The sequence below is a fragment of the Malus domestica genome, chromosome 14, assembly GCF_042453785.1.
Source record: "Malus domestica chromosome 14, GDT2T_hap1".
Taxonomy (NCBI): Eukaryota; Viridiplantae; Streptophyta; class Magnoliopsida; order Rosales; family Rosaceae; genus Malus; species Malus domestica.
In genome coordinates, this window is record NC_091674.1 from 17,162,845 (window position 1) to 17,179,901 (window position 17,057).

Here is a 17,057-nt window from a genome sequence, read left to right on the forward strand (position 1 = left end):
CAAAGCCACCTTCCCATGTATCTAATACCCATCTTTTCCATATGGCGGTCAAGTTGGATTTGAGACATTGGCTTTGTCAATGGATCTGCTACGTTATCGGCTGAGGCAACTTTGAGAATGTTGAATTTCCCCTCAGCAGCATATCTTTTAACGATATTAAAACGCCTGTCAAAAATGCTTGTTCTTTTGATGACCCCTGGGTTCTTTGGCTTGAGCTATCGCCTCACTATTATCACAGTACAATTTTACTGGTGATGTAATGGTTGGAACCACTCCAAGTTCAGTAATGAACTTCTTTATCTAGAATGCTTCTTTGCCGGCTTCAGCTGTAGCGACATATTCTGCCTCCATCGTGGAATTAGCAATTACATATTGTTTTTTGCTTTTCCAGCTAACAGCTCCACCATTTAGAGTCAATACATATCCGGAGTTAGAACTTCTATCATCGACGTCAGATTGGAAATCTGCGTCTGTACAGGCTTCCACTCTCAACTCTACCGCTCCTCCATAAATAAGGAACATGTCCTTAGTTCTTCTCAAGTACTTAAGGACCGTCTTGATAGCTGCCCAGTGTTTAGATCCTGGGTTAGATTGATATCGACTAGTAATGCTCACAGCATATGCGATATCAGGCCTTGTGCATATCATGGCATACATGAGACTTCCTATGGCGGAAGCATAAGGAATAACACTCATCTGCCGTATCTCTTCAGGAGTCTTAAGTCCCATGGACTTAGAAAGATGAATTCCATGTCTTACAGGAAGAAAACCTTTCTTAGATTGTTCCATCTGGAACCTACTTAGCACCTTATCTATGTACATAGATTGGGATAATCCAATTAAGTTTCTGGATCTATCACGATAGAGTTTTATCCCAAGTACATAAGATGCATCTCCCAAATCTTTCATGTGGAAGGTTTTGGACAACCACACTTTACAGAAGAAAGTACTGCAGTATCATTCCCGAATAGTAATATGTTATCTACATATAACACTAGGAATACAATTGCATCCCTAACGACCTTTTGATAAACACAATTGTCATCTTCGTTTTGAGTAAAACTAAACGATTTGATTTCAGTATCAAAACGAATATTCCAGCTCCTGAAAGCTTGTTTAAGTCCATAAATGGACCTTTGAAGCTTGCATACCTTAGTCTTTTTAGACTTGGACACGAAACCTTCGGGTTGAGTCATATAGAGCTCTTCCTCTAGGTAGCCATTCAGAAAGGCCGTCTTCACGTCCATTTGCCATATCTCATAATCATGGCTACAGGAGAGAAGGTTTCTTCATAGTCAATCCCTTCTCGTTGCCTATAACCCTTGGCTACTAGTCTAGCCTTATAAGTCTCCACGTTCCCATCAACGCCTAGCTTCCTTTTGAAGACCCATTTGTTTCCAACAGGTACTATACTTTCTAGAGGGTCTACAAGAGTCCAGACCTGATTTTGATACATGGAATCCATCTCAGATTTCATGGCCTCTTGCTATCTCTTTAAGTCAATGCCGGATATTGCTTCAGTGTAGTCCTTAGGGTCTTCCTTTGTGTCATTATCACCTAGAAGGTGTAATTCCCCAAAGTCATTATCTAAGCCATACCTCTTAGGTGGCTTGCTAACCCTTTCAGATCTACGTGGAGCTAGGGGTTCAGGAAAAGGGTTGTCAACTTGTCGAGTGCTTGTTTGTGGTTCATCATTAATCTCATTAATTTCCATCGTTTTACTTATAGTTCCTTTGAGAACAAATTCGTCCTCTAGAAACTTAGCAGTTCTGGCGACAAAGACTTTTTGGTCGTCAGGATGGTAGAACTCATATCCCATAGTTTCTCTAGGATATCCCACAAAATAACACCTAACTGATCTCGCTTCAAGCTTAGTAGCTTCAAGCTTCTTGACATATGCTTCACAACCCCAAATCTTAATGTGATTAAGACTTGGCTTTCTTCCATGCCATATCTCATAAGGCGTCTGTGAAACTGACTTGGAAGGTACTCTATTAAGCAAGTAAGCTATTGTATATAGAGCGTATCCCCAGAATGTTACTGGTAGATCGGCGGAACTCATCATAAAACAAACCATGTTCATCAAGGTTCGATTTCTCCTTTCAGAAACTCCATTAAGTTGTGGAGTTCCCGGTGGAGTCCACTGTGATATTATTCCACACTCTTTGAGATAGTCTAGGAACTCGCTACTTAGATACTCTCCCCCTCAATCTGATCTTAGGATTTTATCTGTTTCCCAGTTTGCTTCTCAACTTCATTCTTGAATTCTTTGAACCTTTCAAAAGATTATAACTTGTACTTCATAAGATACACATAGCCAAACCGAGAATGATTGTCGGTGAATGTGATATAGTAGGAGAAGCCTCCTCTCAACGTAGTAGACATAGGTCCACATACGTCAGTGTGGATTAACCCTAGAATTTCAATGGCACGCTCTCTTTTCCTAGTGAATGGAGATTTGGTCATCTTCCCTTTTAAGCAACATTCACAAGTACCCATTTGGTCATTACCTAATGGGCAGAAATATCCGTCTTTCGACATCTTACGAATCTTATCAAGGTTCACATGTCCAAGTTTAAGATGCCATATCTTTTCTTGGTTAACTTCTTCTCTAGCCCTTTTGGGTTTTGAGGTATTCCCGCTTTCAATACAGTGCATCCCACTACTTGTCTCTAGGTGAAAAAGTTCTCTATCATATTACCATGAGAGATAATATGACCGTTCAAGTATAAAGTGCAACTCATTTTGTCAAACAATATTGAGTGCCCATCTTGTAAAAGCTTAGAGATAGAAATCAAATTCTTTATACATGAAGGAAAATATAAACAATTTTTAAGTTCTAGGACTTCCCTAGAGGGTAGTTTAAGCATGTAGGTGCCTATTGCTTTTGCAGAGATCTTAGTGTCGTTCCCAACTCGCATAATCATCTCCCCATTGCGCAGTATCCTGCTCCCTTTTAGTCCCTACAACGAATTGCAGATATGTTGACTAGCGCCTAAATTAAATATCCAGGAATTGGAGCTCACTGTAAAAGCACTCTCTATGATAGAAATAGTCCCTTCTAAAGTTCGTGTCATAAGGCTCGCAATACGCACCCTGTATTTCTTCTTCCAACGTTCATCCTTTCCACAATGAAAGCATGTTCCTTTGGATTTTATTGCCTTCTTCTTATGTAACCTTTTCCTTGTGATTGCATTCTCACTCCCACTGTCATTTTTGAAACCTTGTTCAAACTTACATCACATGTCAATCATCTCGGTAAAAGTATGATCGAATCTATTCACTTTATAGTTTACAATAAACTTAGTGAAATCATCCGAGAGAGATGCAAGGAAAAAGTCTTGGGCCATTTTCCCATCGATGGAAGCTCCTAAACTCTCAAGATCTTGAAAGATTCTTTCCATCTTTTGTCCATATTTATGAACCGATGTCCCCTTTGCCATTTTGGCATTCAATAGACTACAAACTTTTGAGAATCGTACATTACTAGTCTCAATGTCATGCATCTTATGAAAACTTTCAACCATGGCACAAGAAGTGTCCATGTGCTTATGTAGCTTCATAAGCTCATCACTAAGTGAAGTGAGGATTAAGCATTTGGCTTGTAAGTCATCCTCATAGTGTCTATCATAATTTTGACACTCCTCCTTTGAAGCTAGTTTCGTAGGAGGTACATGAGGAGAGGATTGCTTAAGCACATACAATATGTCTTTCACCTTTGAGACATTCTCAATGTGGCGATACCAAGTAAGGAAACGTTGGCCCCTAAGGCCCTTTTTGTCAAGTATAATGGTGGGTGTAATTTTAGGCATGTCGTTAACTATATAACATAACAGAAATCGTATTAGATTGTTAATTTTAAAACTACTTGATTGGGTCTTAAATCAAATAGTATCACCCACTATTTTTGGCAAATTCCACATCCCTCAATGGAATTCCAGAGTTATGTTGAACTCTTAGCGGAGTATGGGAGGCTCACCATTACCAAGCCCACCTCACGATGATACGATGTTGGTTAGCAAAAATAATGATGAGAGAATAACGCTTTAATCATTTACAACTCTTGTAATTACCCATCTTGTTTGGCCTCTAGAGAATGATGCCTCACAATGATATGATGTTGGCACCATTGCACTTAGTTAAGTTATTCCCACCATGCTAGTTCGTGTAGGGGTACAAGAATAGCCTCACAATGATATGATGTCGGCCATCCTCGTTGCCTACCTCACCACATCATGTATGAACATATGGACTCCTCCTGAATGTAAGCACATACTTTGAACTTCCCCATGATTGGGTGAAGCCGGTGTAGGAGTCACAAACGATTGGAGCCCATCATGGTGGAAGGCCTACGAAGAGATGTTCAAAGCATCTCTCGCTTATCAACTTAATATTCATTTTGTTGAGGGAGTAGTGTTGGGCTACATCAATTTTATTTTAATCTTATTAAAAGAACTTGGGCCTATCACAACCATTGGTCCAAGTTAATATAAATTAGTAGTATATAATACTCCCACTATTTCTATGAAACAAGCGAGACTATATGGAGCTACTAACAAATGCATTGCATCCTCATATGGACTATATAGTCATATTAGGTCTTAGGATGATTATGAACCATTTGATTTAATCCAACATGAGCCTTGTGTTGGACCTTGGGTCTAAGATAGGTAATTGTTGATTTTAGTTACGCGTTTAATCTAATTAAACCGTTATTTCCTATTGGGCGTTGGACCCAACTATTCCAATTTGCATACAAATAAACAAATAGGAATACTTGAAATAAAGAGAAGGGCTTATGCCCTTTTACAACACATTTGAACTAATCAAATTACATTCAAATCTAAACTACTTAACCCAAGCATTCATAATGAAAGCGGCCAATCACATAGCTCAATTATCGAGGCCTTTGGTTCATAATCACCCTTTTCTTAATCAATCAAATTAACTAAGAAAGCAACTTAAACAATTGGTTTTCGGATTCATAGAATTGATTTAAATGGAACTAAATGAAATGAAAATCCAATTCTCATTCAAGAGACAAAATCATTTTGTTCTCATCATCTTTTGGGCCGAAAAACAATGACCACAACTATTGGGCCATAAATTTAAAACATAAACTTTTGGGGTCACTTTGTAAAAACACAAGAGTCCACAACTTCATGTAATTGCAACTAGAACCCAAAAATTTCAACAATAATAAAAACTTCATTAAAGGAGCAAAACAATTTGTCTTTTAGCGTTTTTGGGCCTTAACGTAAAAACGCAAACTTTTGGGTCAAAGTGCAAATACACAAAAGTATCAAAACTTTATGTAATTGCATGAAAGCCCCAAAAGTACCCCCACTAAGGGGTGACCGGTTTTGGTAGTGAAAAAGGAGGGGGGAAAAGGTTTTTGGTGAAAAATTCAAAATTTGAAAGTGTTTGGTGCAAGTGGATAGGTAGGTGAGGAAAAGTTGATTGGGATGGGTTGTAAGAAAAATGTTTTGTCAAATAATAAAAGCATAATCATCCATCCATCACCAATCAATAATAAACCAAAACTTTATTCAAAGCAACAAACATATTGAATCAAAACACCAAAACTTTTTGTTCTTGGTAAGAACATCAAAAACATTGAAGAACACACATGAAAACTCATAAGAGCTCCATGAGTGTTTTCACTCAATAAAAATTAAATTTTCACTACAAAAAAGAGGGTTAAAATCCTAGGGTACTTAGGGGTTCCAAAAGTCACTTTAAAACTCTTTTAACAAGACAAACATGAACCCAAAAATCCACCCTTTGGATTTGGCCGAATCTCCCCACATACATGGCACCAAATTTTAGTTCCAATATTCATGCTTAAATGAACTACATCTACAACATTTGAGATGCTAAATTTTCAAGCAAAATTTAAATTCAAAAGCAAGAACAAAGCTTGTAACATTTACAACATTTAAATCACAAACCATGAAAAACACAAAACCCAAAAGGATTCACCATAAACTAGACCTAGGCTCTTGATACCACTTGAAAGAAACATTTTGTCCTAGTTAAGAACATGTGAGAATATTTGAACACATAGGCAAACTATTAACATATTAAAGTAGGCATGCATTCAAAAACAATTCTAAAACCCATGACTTTCAAAGCCTAGTGAATGGTGAACCATGAGACTCTTCAACAACATTAAAGAGAAGGAAGGATTTAGAGATTCATTACCCTTGAAGCTCATCCTTGTTTACACAAGGGATTCACCCAAGTGGAGGGCCTTCAAGTCACCTCCTAGCTCCTTGGATCTTCCTTGTGATTTTCTTCCTTTTGATGCTCCTTTGCTCCTTGAGGATGTGAGGAAAGGATCTCCAAAAACACCAAAGATTTGGTGTCTCTAAGTCTCCACACCAAGGATGAGGTGTGAAGATGAAATGGATGACTTAGAGAAGAAAAGATTGCTAGCTATCTCTTCCCTAAGTGGCCGGCCTCTTTTAGAGAAAAAAAAAAGAGAAAGTGTTTCTCATCTTTGTCTCAAGAAAACCCTAATGAGGTAAAAGCTATAAAGATGCTTTTATATCTCTTTTCTTAGGCGAGTGGCAAACTTGCAATTAAGCAAAACTTCCCACTACCCTTGCTATGGCCGGCCATCTTGTGTGATTGGGCTATTTGCCCATATTTGTTTTAGTTGTCATACAACTTAAACATAATGGACCTAGTGGACCAAACCCTTTTGGACCCGGAAGCCCAAAACTAACTTAAAAGCCCAATACGAACCTTTCGTATAATTAATCAACTAATTAATTAACCTTGACCATTTTCAATTAAACCATTTAATTGCTTATCCATTTCATTTATATTTCCTCACTTTCATCCTTACTCAGTGTACAATCCATTAGGTTCCAATTAGCGAGGCAGTGGGCGATTGTTACTCTTAACAATCGATTGTGAATTGAAACTTCAATTCAATTCTCACTTTGATTAAGATTAGTGTTTGCTAATCTTCAGGACTTCCACAAACCATGAGTGACACCTAGCAGCATGTCATGGCTACCCAAGCTAAATAGAATTGGTTGGAAAACCTATCCAGTTACAATAACAATGCAATACGGTCCTTCTCTAATACAATACTCTTAATCAGATTGTTTGATAGCTTGTTTCATGTCTACTATCCAATGTAATACTTTTCTATATGATTCAATTGAATATGATTTGGAACATACTTCCTATGTCATATTCATATGTTTTGGCCAAAGATTTCCGAATCATATCTTAGAGTATTCTCCTTCCACCATGGAAGGTTAGAGATCCCTTGTTTTGCATTCATATGCCTACATGACTAGATAGCTTGACCCCAACAATGTCGTGGACACTCTCGATGGAATGCCTTTAACATGATCAAAGATCAATGACCTAACCATTAGACATCTATGATGCCTCAGGTCAAAGGACTACTTTGCATATTGCAACTAACGAGTTCTTACATGACATGTATGTTCGAACTCTTTTTTCATCGTTGTTTAGTGTACTCGATTACTCTTTCGAGCATCTATGTGTTTGTCTTAGTGTCCAACACTAAATGACTTGAGACTAGTCATACTCACGTTTGAGTCGACATAACACATACTAACCTTAGCGGATTGTCAATGCCCAATTGGCAATCCTATGGCTAGGAACGTTTTAGGAATGAATATAAAAGAAAGGACTCGTTAATCTAACTTACTTAAATCACTTATCTCTTAAATCAAATACATTCCTTGGATTCCCTTATTGCTTAAACACATGATACAATAAATAGTGATTAACAATAAGCTTTGCCCTTTATTAAACATATAATAGTTTAATACAATATGTATTCCAAAAGCTATTACATCAAATGAGTGGCTTTGTGGGCATACTTTCAACATGTGCGTCCGAATATGACATTGTATGCTGTTGGGCAATCAACCACCAAGAAGTTAGTGGTAATGGTAGCTGTGTAAGGGCCTGTACCCATGGTGAAAGGTAAGTGTATGCTCCCCAAAGGCTGCACGATATCACCGGAGAATCTTATCAGAGGGGAAATCGAGCGATCGAGCAAGTGTTCAGCTACATTAAGTGCCCTGAAAACTTTAGCAAACATGATATTGACCGAAGCCCCCGTGTTTACTAGGATTCGTCGTACTTCAAAGTTGGTTATGTGAGCTTCCACAATCAGTGGGTCGTTGTGAAGGTAGATGATACCTCTTTCTTCCTCAGGGTAGAAACATATTGGATCCCAGTTAGGCTTTTGATACTTACCTCCCCTAAAGTCTTCCACGTGAAACACTGGGTGGACAGACCTTAAAGCTCGTTCACTATTTTTCATGGCCCTGTTGGAAGATTTAGATATGGGTGTGCCACCACTTATGGAATATATCACATTCACCTAGCGTTGGTTATGATTACCCCTTGGAGGGTGAATGAGGAATTGATCAATTTTTCCTTCACATGCCAAAGCTTCAATATGATCACGAATGGTGATACATTTCTCGCCGTCATGGTCGTTATGCTCGTGGTAGCAGTAAAACGTGCCCGTGTTCTTCGTGGGCTTGTAATCCGGGTGCCTCGGCTTTAGCTTTGGTATCAGGTGTACTATGTTGAGGTAAATGGCCACGCATGTGGCGTTCAAAGGTGTGTATGCCTCATACCTCAGGGTAGGGGCTATCCTGACACGTGCTTGACCCACTGTGTTGACTGCCTGGGGTCAGGGATTATCATGGTGATACCCTTGGTTATCGCGATAGTTTCCCTTACTCCTTTTACTAAAATGAGACTGGTGAAGATGGAAATCTTTCCTTTTGCCCTGAGATTGATATGTCTGTTGACTTGGCAAAGTATTAAGTAAGGCAGGAGGAGACACTGTTGCCGTTTGGAAGGTCGAGGTCTTCTCATTTGGTTGGATCTGGCTTTCACTCCTTACTTGCTGATAAGGGGTGGTTGTGGGGGTTTCCCTTAATATGTCATTGCCTCGGCGGAGGCATGGTTGTTAGCCTGTGCCATCACCTCAGAGTAAGTCTTCCAAATGTTGGCATTGATCATGTACTTGAAGAAACAATCACGTAGACCTGTCGTGAAGGCCTTGAGGGCGATCTTGTCATCTGCCTCAGCGCAGCTAGAATACTCATGGCTGAAACAACCAGCATACTCTCGTAATGACTCGTCTGGCTTCTGGCGAATAGTGTACAAGTCATCTGCAGAATGCAAGCGATCGGTCTAGAAGATGTGTTGAGAGACAAACAATTTCCTCAGTTCCTCAAATGAGTCTATTGTCTCAGGTGGAAGACGACAATACTAGTTTAGAGCTCCGCCAGAAAGGGTGGAGGGGAAGAGAAGACATCGCTCTTCGTTAGTGTGCATCCGATATGCCATAGTGGACTCAAAGAGGTTAAGGTGTTCAATTGGGTCTTCCCTTCCAGTATAGAGTTGTAAACCAAGCTTTTGTTTTGTCTTTGCTTGAAGGGGGTGTCAAGGATCCTCCTTGTTAAAGGGCCAGGCCTGGGTTGGTTCCAGTCAGGTATCTCGACCTGAGGTTCGGCCTTCAACTTGTTTACTTCCTCAATGAGCTATAGGATAAGAGGGTCCTGAGTGGAGTCATGTACCATTGGGATTTTCTTTTGTAAGTCTCCATCGCCTCTTGGAAGTAGGAAAGTTTGAGCAAAGGCGTGTGATTTTTCCTTGGACTCGCCCTACTGACTTCTAGGGCGAGTCTATCGGAATACCTCAGAGTCCCCTGTACCTTCATGTTCCTCTGGGACCTGTCGTTCCTTCCCTAAATTGGCAGCTGGCCTGGGTCGTAGGAGGGGACCAAGTCTTTTAGAAACCCTTGGGTCATTAATCTTCGAGCATATATGGAGGGGATTCTCTCGACGTTGCTTTAGGAAGTCTCGGCAGTCACGATAAACGGCTTTCGATCCTTCCAACCTTTATGCAAGGAGGTGTCTTCCTCCACTTCTTCTGTTTCGGGTTGAAGCAGCTGGGTTAAAAGATGTCTCATGTTGATCAATGTTTTGATGATTAGCTTGCTCTTCATCAGGGATACCCATGTCGAAGGAATGTGACCCTCCGTGTTGGAGGGCACCCAGATGATGGTTGATGTCCACAGGGGTAACAAGCTCGCGTGTTTGAGTATGCCTAGTTTCATGAAGCGTCTCAAATAGCTTCTCATACTGCTCCTGGAGGACCTCATTCTTCATTTCTATCTTGTTGTTCTGAGCTTCTAGCTCATCAACTTTAGCTTGAAGAGCAACCCTTTTTCCTTCCTTCTTTCGTTGCTTTGCACTAGGTGCAAGAGGGGTGTCATTCTGTGTGTTGTGGCTTCCTTCGCTCCCCATGTTGGAGAGGGATGCCTGGTCAAAAAAGAGTGTACGAATGGTGGAAACTAGTTTGACAAAGCTGAAGAGAGTGGGAATAAGTGTCGTTCCCACAGACGGCGCCAAATGTTGATGCACAAAATCAGCAAGGACTTTGGCACAACAGAAAGTGTTAAGTTTGTGACCTTCGCTAGATTGTTCCGGTCATTAGTGTGGATAAGTAAGTAAATGGATAGGGACAAGGAAGCAAACACAAGATGTACGTGGTTCACCCAGATTGGCTACGTCCATGGAGTAGAGGAGTTCTCATTAATTGTGAAGGGTTTACACAAGTACATAGGTTCAAGCTCTCCTTTAGTGAGTACTAGTGAATGATTTAGTACAAATGACATTAGGAAATATTGTGAAAGAATGATCTCTATTTATAAAAGAGAGTTTCTAGTTTCATTCTGACATTGACACGTGTCGTGTTGTGATTGGCTTCTGATGTTGACACGTGTCACGCTATGATTGGCTTCTGATGTCGACACGTGTCGCGCTGTAATTGGCCTCTTGGTTAGAGGGAAACTCTTCTGGGTCCTTGACGGTATAATGTTGATCGATGCTCAATAGTTTCGGGATTGGTTAAGTATGGTACAAACAAGACCTAAGGTAGCCATTCTATGCAGTGAACAATAATTGATATGTCCTAATCTAGCATGCCAAATATTGGAAAAGTCAACAATATAAACAGAAGCATTATTCTTATTAATGTTATTAGTAGCAGCAATTACATTGAGTTTGAACATCCTATTAGCAAGATATCCATTTCTGACAAACATTCATCCCTTAGTAAGGACAAATTTGTCAAACTCATACAAGCTTAAATGCTTTGTTTCTTAACAAAGGTCTTGATACTAGTGTGAATATCCAAATCGTGCAGTATATCTAGGAGGGTTAGTTCTTTGCTCGAGGTAAATTTCAGAATCACGTTTTCTTTGCATGTGGTCACAAAGGCTAAGGCATTGCCCATGAATAGATTTCCTTCATTGTTGAGTTGTTGGTATGTAGTGAAAAGATTTATGTCACCACAAACATGTTTGGTGGCTCCAGTATCAATCCACCACCCTTATGCATCAACCACCAAATTAACCTCAGACATAACAGCATCAAGATTTTCCTCTGCCATGTTTGCTTGATTATTGTTGTCATTCGAGTTTGCAGCAGCATTTTGATCCTTCTTATGGCGGCACACTTCTGCTTTATGCCCAGGTTTACCACAGACCCAACAAAATCCTTTGATACGTTGATTCTTGAAACTTTTTCCTTTTGGTCTAAGAAAGATGTCATCCTTTGTAATTCGTCTCATGTTCCTTTTCTCATAATGAGGGAATTTTTTTTCGTTGATGTTTGTGCTTCAATAACATGAGCCTTTGTTTCCACAGAAAAAGCCTTACCAATCTTCTCACTTTTTCTGTTATCTTCTTCAATACAAAGCCTGACAGCCAATTCCTCCATGATCATCTCTTTACGCTTATGTTTCAGATATCTTTTGAAGTCCTTCCATCCATGTGGCAATTTTTCTATAACAGCAGCCACTTGAAAATTATCACTTATATTCATGCCTTCAGAGTGAATGTCATGAATTATGATTTGATTCTTCAACTTGTTTCACCACTGGTTTGGAATCAGTCATTTTAAAATCCAAAAATTTTCCAACAACGAACTTCTTGGAGCCTGCATCCTCCATTTTGTATTTCTTTTCCAACGACACCCATAAGTCTTTGGTTGTCTTGCAAGATACATACACATCATAAAGTGTGTCGTCCAGTCTTTTGAGAATGTAATAGCTTAACCCTCGTTATTGGCGTTGGCGCTTTTTCTTTACATAAAAAAAAAGGAAAATAAAGTTTTTACATGCCAAGCCACCTTTCTCTTTTCCAAGCATCAATGACATTCATAGTGTCTTTTGTCGACTGGGAATTCTTTTGGTTGAGGAGCCTCTTCCTTCACAACGTGTGCAAGATTCAATGTTGTTAAATAAAACATCTTTTGCTGGCAATGTTTGAAGTCTCCTCCTTTAAATTTTTCTGGTTTCTCAGCATGAGGGTTCTTGGTGCCACTTATATTGACTGATTGCTCCATAACAAAGTTTTATGTCAATAAGATTATTGGAAACAAAACAGAAAGTATGATTTATTGATAACAGTGTTAGAAATTACAAATTACTAGTAATAATAAGTATAATGTAAATAAAAATGAAAAATATTAAATAAGCAAGAATTTACTAACAAATGGATGATAGAGGCTTGTAAGGTTGCAATGTCCTTATAGACATAAATGTGGCCTCTACACTTGTACGATAGTTCTTATAGGCTTCTGTCACCAGGATTCAACTATCACAATCAAAGTCCTTGCACTAGGGCTTTGATTCTATCGAATGTATTGAGTGTTTCTCTCCAATATATTAATGTTATATGAAAATTGAGTTGTGAAAATGTTGATATTTTGAATGGAACGGGTTGGTAAATTTATAGACTTGTTCACGCCTTTTGGACGAGAATGAACAACTACTTCTTGCAGCTATGTCATTTGACTGATAACTAATCATTTCAGTTGCAACGTTTGATTTGAATTCAAACTCATAGTTATTTGAATACACACACACCTATATATATATATATATATATATATATATATTGGATTAATTATGAAACCCCAAGGCCCAAACATATATATATATCTATAAGGATTGGATTAATTATGAGACCCCAAGGCCCAAACCCTTATCTTACTTGCTCTAATTATGGGTTGCATCTTAATCCATTCCAAACTCTTTTCATCTATACTTAATTCAACTCATGGTTGCGGATGCAAATTTCTTCCTCCTTGCTCTTGGATAAAATTGCACCTACAAAACAAATAACACCTTAGGTCAAGGCCAAGAGCCTCACGCGCCCATGATGAATGGGGGGGCTTTAGCCGAAGAACCTCCAATGCCAAAGTTAGAATTTTGAAGGAAAAGTGTTTGGAGAATTTAGAGAGTTTAGCAAAAGAATTGTACTAGAGTTTTTGAGAGAATGAGGGTGTTTATATAGGGGTGTGGCCGGCCACCTTGGGAGGAGATGGACTGGCCACTTGGATGGATTTGTAGGCCAAGTTCATGATTTGTGTTTAATTAGCAAATTAATTGAATAATTAATCAATTAATTAGCTAATTAATATAATAAAGAAGGAATGATTTAGGGGATACCTTGTGGAGAATATATGATGAGGGACGGATGAAATAGGTTATAAATAAACACCTATTTGGGCACTTTTGGCTTGATTGAGGGATGATTGTTAATTGCTCACGCGTAGGAATTCCAGTGTGCCTCGAGGATAATTTTGTCATTTTCACTCAAAAATCCATATGTCGCCTCTTGATTATTTTTTGCTCCACAATTTTTTTTTTAATTCAAAACTCCAACACCTCTTCCCTTAGTGTAAAACATATCGTTACACTAAAAAAAAAAGAAAATATTTACATCCTCAGCCAAAATAGTAAATAAAAATTATGGGCCAATACAATCCTAGTTGTAAGAACCTCCATTCTTCTGAATAAACGCCACAAGGGAATGCGCCGCTCAATTGCCATCACACCGAACAAATTCGAACGAAACAATTCCCACATCCTTAGCAATAGCCCAAATATCATAAATTATGCTTTCCAACTCTGCATCCACACTAATTTCCTTTTGTAGCATCCTAATCACCTTGAAAGAATTAGACTTAATAATTAAATTATGTAGCCCCTCATCTCTGCATGGGTCCATCGTGTCTTGAATGATAAAAGCTTTACCATCGTCGCATTAATTGCATGTATATCCCTTTTCTCCTCTCTGCAACCAAGTTCATGCAAAGTCATGAACGACCTAACCTCCCCCCTTATCTTCTTCTTCCCACCCCAAGCACCTTCGCATTTTACCTTCAAACACCCAAAACCCGGTTTCTTCCAAGTCACTCGTTCCCCCTTCCTCCCCCACACACTGCCAGTCCTCGTCCTCATTGTTCCACTGTTTTTCTCCCTCACTACATCCCTAAATTCATCCAAATGCCTCCTCCAAATTTCCAAATCCTCTATGGAATGGTACAGTTCTTTGGTGAACACGAATACATTCCTACATTTCCAAATTTCCAGAGCACAAGGACAATGCATTGTAGCAACTCTTTGCCATTTTCTAGTCCCGGAACTTGATCATAAATATTCTTCCAACCATCCAAGAAATCAATACCCTTCAAATCTCGTATATTTACGTGGACCAAAGTTCCAAACCAGAATGCTTTACTACACTCAAAAAAAAAAAATTCTCCGTTTCCATTGCATTCTCACAAATACCACAACAATCAAGCACCCCCATATTCCGTCATTGCAAATTCCTTTGCACGGTCATTGCCCCATTACAACATCACCACAAGAACACTCTTAGTTTATTCGGAATTTGTAATTTCCAAATCCCCTTCCAAACATGAGAATTTTTGTTCATATCATTGGTGGATCCTTTCGATTTTCTTCTGAGCTCACCCACCTCTATTATATAACAAAACTCCTCTTTGAGTGTGTAAATACTCAAGTAAATGGCACATTAGATTTTCAAGTAAATGTAGAAGCAGTTCATTAAGTTGTCTTGTCAATTTGGCACAAGTAGCTAATGTGAGTCTCAAAACAAATGGAAGAAAGCATTGGCAGTAAAACTTACAAAACCTCACTATGGTAAAACCCAAGGTGGGATAAACCTTATAGGCTAAGGAGAAATGTGAGAAGTTATATTAAGTCAAAACTAAGTGTCTTCTGGACACAAGTAGAGTGCTCACAAGGGTATCACCAACTTAGGGTGGATGCCTCGTTAAAACCTGGTCATGTAGCAAAACTCCAGGAAAAAAATGCTCCTAATCATAGGTAAAAAGACGACATTAAGATCAAGTGATATGATGTCAAATGACTATCATCTATATATAAAAAATAAAAAAATAATAAAAAAAGAACTTAGGCTAAGTTTTTTTGCATTTGTTCAAAGTTCTTGCAACCCTTATATTTGTGATTGTACATTTAGTAGTGGTTTGGTACTGAGGTGCTTTAAAAAAAATGGGTATAAAAAAAAGCTGTAGGTTTTTTGTGTTTGGTAAACATTTAACTTCAGCTTTTTTTTCATAGTTTTGGGTGAAAAAAAAAAGCTAAAAATTCAAAGCAACAAAAGCTAGCTTTGAAAAACCGGCTTTTTTTTCTTCCACAACTTATGCGCAAACCTAATTGGCAAGAGGCACTGAGCCATTTAATGAAACTTTCAAACACCCAAAATGACCTTAAACAATTAAATAATTACACATAATACCAACTGGAGAACGTCGCCGACTTTGATTGGGAGGTCCTCCTCATCGATCTTGCCACAACGATGTTCGCTCCCAGCTTCAACAATCACCGTTATTGACCTTGAATTTCATACCCTAGGATGTTGTTTTTGCCTTTGTCCTTCCTCCCATCTCTTGTCCGTCCTCTATCACTCCCATGCTGACAAAATCGCGCCGAGAAATACCATCATCTTTTTCGGTGAGGACTAGAATCGGTTTTGGCATCGCAGATTTGCCTAGATTTCCCAGATTTCACCACTTACAAGCAACTGATCTTCGTGTTTCTGCAAATTAAGAGAACCCAGATTGCCCAGACGGACACCAAAACTTAGTTAATCCAAATACCCAAAATTAAATACAGAAAACTACTTCGTATGATCAAATTCACACTACATAGTTTCAAAAAGAAAAAAATGATTAGTCCCGAAAAAAAGAAAGAAACTAGCATCCTAGAGCGTTGGCCTTGCTCGATGTACATAATGAACTCCTCGAGCTGCTAGACCATGTATGTACTGCAAATCAAATGGCAGGTGAGAGAGATTGAGGAACGGAGTAGAAAATAAAAAAGAAGAAGACGGAGCAAAAAAAATAAAAATTGAGAAAATTGGGGTTGTTGGGGAAACTTCTAGAGAGATGTTTTTGGTTTTTGGAAAGTCTGGTTCAGTAGTGGGGTAGTGGGAGAGACTACTTGATGTAGATGGAGAAAATTAAATGAATGGCACATCTAGTATTATACCATTTTTTGTCATTTTACACAGTCACGGCTATTTTACATAAAAGTTTACCAAACACTATAATACTGCTTTTTTTTTTCTATAAACATTTTTACAAAAAAGTTTACCAAACACTCTACTGCTTTATTTCATAGCTGCTTATTCTCACAGCACAGCAGAAGCAGTTTTTTTTTTCTTCAAAGCACAACAATACCAAACCAGCCCTTAGTGCATTATTCCCACCTTAATTAGTTTGACTTCTTATTTTACTATTATTGTTTGCAAATTGACCATGAAAATCTAAAGCATCAAATGCAAAGAAATGAGTGGCAAGCTTGGCTTTGATGTCACAAGTAGATGTTATGTTTACATATGTACATATTGTTATATTTTGCTTCGCTTGATACATTAAAACAAGCCATGATTTGGTAATGGAAATATCACATTATAAGTAGACTTTATGTTTTTCTATGCACATATTGTTCTTTTTTTTTAATCAATGTATTATATACCATCATTTGGTCATGATGGTTTGAAAAATGTGACCTACGTCCTACAATAAACATTAACGTCATTTTTGTTTATACATTAATCAATTTTAACGGATCTTTAGGGGCAAGCAACGCCCATAATAAATAAAAGGTCCATTTCACGCGCGTATACGCTTGCAGAA

General features: G+C 38.5%; 1 protein-coding gene across 1 annotated transcript; it reads right to left on the minus strand.

The window, feature by feature from the left end:
• Positions 1 to 300: 300 nt before the first annotated feature.
• LOC139191193 (secreted RxLR effector protein 161-like) lies at positions 301 to 729 on the minus strand. Its single transcript, XM_070811765.1, has one exon. It carries the CDS (start codon positions 727 to 729, stop codon positions 301 to 303), a length of 429 nt encoding a protein of 142 aa, XP_070667866.1.
• Positions 730 to 17,057: the final 16,328 nt, after the last annotated feature.